We start from the raw sequence: 7,189 nt of genomic DNA, 5'->3' as shown, positions 1-7,189 counted from the left end.
TCAAAAATAAAGGTAACACCAACACAATCTAACTACACCACGTTCTTGCTCAATTTTTATTATTTCCTGCTTATTCAGTCCAAACACTTAAAGTTTCTCCTCACATATTCTGCTTGGAAAAGGGTTTGAAATAAGAGACTTAAGCTGGCAGTACGCTCGCTCGGCAGTCAACCGGTCGACGCGCCGTCACGTGGTTGTTCGGCGTTCATATTCGCACTGACCTTTCATAGTTCCCGAGACACCCCGAGCCGAGCTGCTGGGAACCCCCTCCCACTCCAGCATACGTCACTGCATGGGATTCCTTCCCCAGGGAGTGTAATGCGGGAAAAAATGTCTGCGGCTCTTCACTCGACGTTGTTTATCCAAAAACTGGTCCTGGATTAAGCTCCAAAGTTTTTATCAGTCAGATTCCACCGTGAAAAATGTCTGTTTTATCCCCTTTTATGAGTTTTTGGCCATTGACTATCTTTAAATCGCTGCTTCCTGGTACAACAGTTGGCTCTGGAAGCGATCGCTTTTTTCTCTTTTTTTTTCTTTTCTTTTTTTGAAGCGAGTGGTTGAAGCGAATGGAGCATAAGAGCCCCCTGGTGGCTGAAGAAAAAAATCCATGTATAAGCCGCACCGGTCTATAAGCCGCATGGTTCAAAGTTCAGGAAAAAAGTCGCGGCTTATAGTCCGAAAAATACGGTAAATAATTGCAGTTTTGAGGCTTTTGAAAGCTTTCATCTGACTCGTTGTAGAATATGAGCTCTGCAGCAACAGATACTGTAGTTTATGTCAATCGCCTCGATGCCGATAAATCCTCGAGATTATATGATGTCTTTTTTATCAAGGCAACGCTGATCAAATCCTAAATGTACGCAGGTTTTTTTTGCGATTTCTCATCTGCGCCAGAACATTTAGGGCATTAGCGTTCTTGCTGTGATCCATTTTGTTGTTTTGACACTGAGCAAATCACTTCCTGCCCCCCGTCTGAATTTGATGCATCATCCGGGTTACATATCTTGGACGTTTTGTGTTTGACGAAAAAGAAAATGTCTCACGGCAGAGCACCGCTAACAAACAATAACTGAGCTCTACCTGGTATTTCCTGCATAGAAACAGAGTTTGAACACGTCCTCCTGTAAACACTGAAAAGTACTGTGTACAACAGAAATACTAATAAAATGATGAGTTGTGCTAATTAATAGCCATCTTAAATTCTGAACCCTCCCACTCTCTGACAGGGAATTCCCAATGGAGGGGCACTGCAGTTTAAATTTACAACTTGTAAATGGGAAGTTCCCACTTCACAGTACAACTAGGCTGCAGCAAAAGTAGCCAGAAAAAATGAAGTTAAATGTAGATTTTACACAATGAATTTTATTGTCTACTTCTGAACCCTGTGCAGCTCCACCTACTGGTGGGATAATGTAATTTGGCAGGTAAAATAATGAACATGCATTATGGTAGATGTAGTTTTTGATCGTTGCTGGCTTTAAAGCATCATACACTTATTTTTAAGACATTAATACATCTTTGACATTCTCAGGGGCCACATAAAATGCTGTGGAGGGCCTTGAGTTTGACACATGGGGTCTGGCTCCCAGTTAATTCTCCTACACACTTTCAAAGCTATCCACAATCTTTCACCTCCTTACCTATCTGACCTCCACACCTCTCTAAGATCTACCTCCTCCCTCCAACTCTCAGTACCCCCTGCCCGCCTCAGCACCATGGGGAGCAGAGCTTTCAGCCGCTCTGTTCCGCTGCTCTGGAACTCACCACCCCATGGATTACGCAATACAACCTCTCTCTCCCTGTTTAAGACTGGCCTGAAGACGCATCTTTTCAGATTAGCCTACTGTTAACACTGATTGACCGACTGGTCATTGTACTTCAATATATGACTGTTTTGTAGTCCTCATTTCTATGTTTCTTCCCCACAACCCTATCATTCTATGTATTAACAGTTGTTTCTTTTCTGTTGAACAGTGTCCTTGGGTGTCCTGAAAGGTGCTTTATAAATAAAATGCATTCATATTATTATTGTTATAAAGCAACGTGCACCATCAGATCATCTCAGTCCCCCGTGGTCCTGTTTTCTGCTTTAATCCTGACTCACTGTTCCATCTTTGAAACAAAGCCCTCGGAGGGCTACAAGGAAACGGAGTGGCAGGTTCTCTTGCGGCCCATCTCTGGGAGTGATGGGTGGGGGTCCAGCTCGGAGGGGAAATGTTCCTAGTTGAAAACTAATTGAAATAACCTGGCCTCGCTGCACATGGGAGGCTTTGAAGTTTTGGAAACATGTGAACTCGGTTTCCCAACTTGCTGTTGTGCAATGCTGCACTCATTACTCGCTCCTGCATGCATCGACTGTTCTGCAGTGTCGTAAATCAACAAGACCTTTTTTTTAAATTTTTTTACATAAATCAATCATTTTTTTCCTTTCTTCTGTGCAAAATCTTCAGCTGTTACCAAGCAATGAAACGAACACCCTCTCCCTCCCATTAATATCTGACTCAGTCACCATCTAATCTCCAAACTGAGCGCTAATTTTCCTGCTTTCGTCTGTCAGTCAGCTTCTTACCAGAGAGGCAGTGGAGCAAGCTGCTGTCTGTTTGCAGAGTCAGATGCTGATTAATTGCGTTTGGATAAAAGTAGTTTTTTTTCCTTCTCTCGTCTCTGCAGGGACCTGCTCCAGCCTCCAATGTTTACGCTCGCTTAACATCTCAACAACCCGGCGTAATTAGTTCAATCACGTTCAAGCACAAGTACATGCAAATTTCTGTGGAAGCTTGTTGCTTTTCACGTGGGACTTTTTTTCCCGTATCTCAGATCTGCCTCACATCCCTGGATTAGGAAGAAAGACTTCTGAAGTGTCTTTTGGCTGAGGTTTTGTTTTTGGGATGTGCTTTTATGTTTCATGTCAGCCTTACAGGTGCGCTCTGCCCCTTAACCTGCTGGGACTTTGTGCTTAGGCAGCGCCTTCTGATGTCGGCTTGTAATTTTCAAGGCGTAGGTCGGAATAGATTTGGTTCTGGGATTAGGATGTTTGCAGAAACCAAAGTTCTGTCGTTGGTGTTATAACGTTTAATGCTGGGGCAACAATTAAAGCAAAGTGAGCTAATCCTAATTATCTTCTAGCTGCAGTTTAATTTTTACATTTTTGTTTTACAGTTCTAACCCAAAATGCTACGGAGGACTGAAACTGACATAATTAGAAATAAAATCGGAAATATATAAATGGACCAAAAAATAAATAAATACATTTAAAATGCACCAATTAAATTAAAAAAGGACAACTTAACATCGTGTTTTATTATTTGATTGACCTTCGTATTTATTTTTCCAGCTTAGTTCCAAAAAATTATTTATTTTAGCACATAATTTACATTTTACTGTTTTTAAAAATAAATTATTATTCTTTTTTCTTTTACTTGTACATGCATCTGTGTCTTTTATATGAATATATTAAATTATTATTATTTTTTGTCCCACAAGTCTTTTTATTTCCATGTGTTGCTTTTTCATTTCTCTGTCTTCTGTTTTTACTTTACTATTATGTAAATAAGGTGGGCGGGGCTCCTTGGGTCCGCTCCTCTGTTGGTTAACAGACAGGAAGGAGCAGGATCCATGTGCAGATCTACTGTGCATGCTTGTGCTGCCTCAGTTTAGTTTAAAGTTTAGTTTAAAATAAAGGGACAAGTAAGTGTTTTCTTCCTCGCCTTTCTTAAATATATTCATTTAAGAGACAAATGCATCTACAAGTAAAAGGAAAAACAAAAAATATACATTTTTAAAAAGTAAAATGTAATTCATGTGCTAAAATATATAATTTATTGGAACTAAGCTGGAAAAAATAAATATGAAGGTCAATTACACTATAAAACACAAGGTAATGTTCTCCTTTTTTAATTTAACTGGTGCATTTTAAGTATATTTATTTATTTATTGGTTCATTTATACATTTCTGATTTTATTTCTAATTTTGACAGTTTCGGTCCTCCATAAAATACAACAGCCGCTACCTTTAATTAATTTCCCTCCTAAATAACTTCCTTGTCTTTACTTTGACTCATTATTCTTTTAAATGTCAAGTAATTGGCTGCAGATTTGTGACTTTGAAGCTTAATGACCACAAGATTAGGTTTCTATGATAAACGATGACGCTGGTTTTACCAAATCTGTGACTGTTACAGCAGACTGATTCATTCTGTAATTCACTAAATTACAACCTAAATTTGATCCTCGGCAGCAGCTGTAAAGACTCAGAAGTGACTGTTTGGAAGTTGAACTACCCTCTTGACATTAACCCTCAGTATAAGTTTATCACTCCGAGGCCGGCTGCTTTTTGTTCTCCGTTTTTAGCTCCTCGACATCAGAGGCTCGGCTGCATCCCTCGAGGCGCTGTAATCCACGGAGCAACCAACGCCCGTCAGGACCCGTTTTTTTTTTTTTTTTTTCATTGGAGTTGGTTTTCTTTTTATAATGGAGCACGTCACTCTCCCAGGCCACAGAAAAGGCAGATACTTCACTTTACTGCACCGCAGAGGAACGGAGCGCAGCAAAACAGACCCGAGAAGGTCAATCCACCCCTACAGATGTGCCGTGCCCAACACAGGAAGCCATTAAAACGCAAATCAATCACTGTGGAAACAGGAGGAGGGCGGGGCATGGCAAGCTTGTGAAAGGGCCCGCTGCCAGCACAGTGACATGTACCAAATATAAATTCATCGCAGCCGCTTGGAAACTTGTGTTTTTTGTAAACACAAGAAGTCGGCGAAAGTGATTTCCTGATTTGGAGGGACTCGGATGCAAATTTAAATTTAAAAAAGAAGTTGGCATTCGCATTTTGTTTGCCTGAAGGGGAAATATTTTTCAAAGCTCATTCTCATCCGTAGAAATCATTTTAGTGGTGATAATCCACGAATATTCCGCTCCGGCTTCTCAGCTCAAATGAATGCAAACTACTTTCACAGTATATTTCTTTATTTTCCTTCTCATGAATAAAGATGTGCAGCTCGATATCCATGCACAGAAGCCGAACTCTGAATAAATTCAGCTCATCTCTGCCGCGACCAGATTTATTTCTCTCTGTTTATCTTTTTCTCTCAGGTTCAAAGACATCCTGCAAATGTTGAGATTTGTTTTTTTTTTTATCGCCTTTGATTAGATCCTTTTTTTCAATCAGCCACATGGTTTACTGTTTGGTCCTGAAACCAATTGTTTATTTGAGTTTTTTTAAAAATCCAGTTCAGTGCAAAAATGTAAAAATTGTCTGAAAAATATCTAAAAACAGCTGATGTTTGACAACAGCTGCACTGAAAGTGAGATAAAGGTTCAAAAATACAAAAGATAAGCAGTTATTATGTGTTCTGTATGGATTTGCATCTAAATCAGAGCTATTCAACTGGTGGCCCACGGGCCACATCTGGCCCATGGGTATTTCCATCTGGCCCGCCCAAAAAAATTTTTTCTTTTACTTAATTTAATATAAAAGTAGATTTCAAATCATTTGTAAATGTAAAATTTGTGTTTGAATGCAACAAAATTAATTTAAAACGTAAAAGACATTTCTCGTTTTGTTACATGCTGCAGTGTTTCACCTAACATTACCGGGTACCCACCCCACTGAATAACCCCAGCCCCCGGATTTAGTTGAATAGCCCATATAAAATAGATTTCTAGTCATTTGTAAATTTAAAATTTATGTTTTCAAAGCAACAAAACAAATTAAAATCTGTTACATGCTGCAGTGTTTCACCTAACAACGTCTTTCTTTTGTTACACAAAGTACTTGTGTTTTTACTAGACACAATGATGAAACTTCCTGCATTTATTGAGTCAGTTATTTATGACTTGGCGCCTGACTAAAAAAGGAAGCATGAGTGTTTTACATTTTTACATTTTAAAGTTACATCGTGAAAAGAAAAATGGAAATGTTTTGTTGCTGGGATAATATTAGAATATTTAGAAATGTAGATCTTTGGAAGTTGTTTTATAATTAAATTTAATTGTACTCACATGTCACAGTTACGTTAACTCTCTTTGACAGAGTTACGGTCACGTGCTCTGCTGTGCAGACGTAAAAGCCCAGAAACACTGACTGTCATGTTAGAGATGGAAACAGAGCTGACTCTGGGCTTTTCCTGCAGACAAGCTGAAATGATGTCCTGCAACTGATTTCATCGCCAAATCTAGTCCAAGTAACTTTTGATGGAGGAAAACTGTCAACACTGCAGGTCAGATTCAGAGTTACCCCGTCTCTTACGTTAATATCTCCGGTGACTTTAACCTCCCTAACATCTGCAAATTAGGACAATGATGAAGGTTTCTATTTTTTTCTATTTTTCTATTATTTGTAACTATTTAACTGAAACAAGAAAAGGGCAGACTTTTGAATGGTTAAGTACTCACAGCTCACGTTCAGCATCACAGTCTCCTCTGTTGTTATGCCACCTAAGAAGCTGACCTCGCAGGTGATCGTGGTGCCGTGGTGTTCAGACGAAAGGTTAAAGGTCAGAGTTGAGCTGTGTCTCTGTGTGAGTGCAGTCAGATTCTCAGTGCGGAACTCTGTGATGTTTTCTGTGATCTGAGAGTTGCTCRCTCCCTTTCCTCTCCACGTCCAGGTGATTTCAGGCCGAGACCCAGAGCAGAGACCAGGAGCCGTGCAGGTCAGCTTGGTCTGCTMTCCCTCTGTCAGAGGAGGAATCTCCACTGTGMGTTTCTGACTGAGACCTGATGAAACAGTTCATGAGAGGAATTAAATCTACTGGTCATCATTTGCATCATTTAGCATTCAGACATTTACCCAAGAAGAGAGTAGGAGTTTATCAGTAAGTGATGTTGTTACTTATAGCTGCCAACAGAGGTCAATAAATACTAGGGCTGTGAAATTAGTGCTGCATGGGCAAAGATCAAAATTTTTAATCACGATTAATATTTACAATCACTTTACCATGGCTGAATATGTAGGTTTGTATTTTGCAATGCACTCAGTGCATGCCAGATCATGTTTGTAAATGAGAAGTGGTTCTCAAACAGTTTACCTGGATAAATAAAGGTTAAATAAATAAATAAAAAATCCATGTGTAACACATTATATACAGGTTTTTTTTCTTTTTGTCTTCTTATGGCTTATTTTATTTTATTTATTTATATTTTGCTGACAGCTGTGACCTTAGTATCTATCTTTCATTCCTCATGT

At 39.3% G+C, this 7,189-nt stretch overlaps 2 protein-coding genes across 3 annotated transcripts in view; one reads left to right on the top strand and one right to left on the bottom strand.

Annotated features, from left to right (window-relative positions):
• Positions 1-5,620, top strand: part of susd2 (sushi domain containing 2) — a 66,747-nt gene extending 61,127 nt beyond the window's left edge. The window contains exon 15 of one of the 2 annotated variants that reach the window (XM_014011167.1): positions 4,351-5,620. The gene's annotated coding sequence lies outside the window, so the exon portion shown is untranslated. Of the gene's footprint in view, positions 1-2,670; positions 3,203-4,350 lie in introns of those variants that run through there. The other variant, XM_014011166.1, reaches the window with a different exon arrangement.
• Positions 5,621-6,091: 471 nt separating this feature from the next.
• LOC106519432 (sialic acid-binding Ig-like lectin 14) lies at positions 6,092-6,723 on the bottom strand (the record flags this gene model as incomplete). Its single annotated transcript, XM_014011120.1, is given in 2 exon segments — positions 6,092-6,281; positions 6,378-6,723. Coding segments are annotated over 2 exon segments (536 nt in total), but the record flags the coding sequence as incomplete, so codon positions are not given.
• Between the last annotated feature and the right edge of the window lie 466 nt (positions 6,724-7,189).

This window comes from Austrofundulus limnaeus, unplaced genomic scaffold, assembly GCF_001266775.1.
Source record: "Austrofundulus limnaeus strain Quisiro unplaced genomic scaffold, Austrofundulus_limnaeus-1.0 Scaffold77, whole genome shotgun sequence".
NCBI classification, from domain to species: domain Eukaryota; kingdom Metazoa; phylum Chordata; class Actinopteri; order Cyprinodontiformes; family Rivulidae; genus Austrofundulus; species Austrofundulus limnaeus.
Note: the sequence above shows the minus strand (reverse complement) of the source record. Positions and strands in the feature narration are given on the sequence as shown.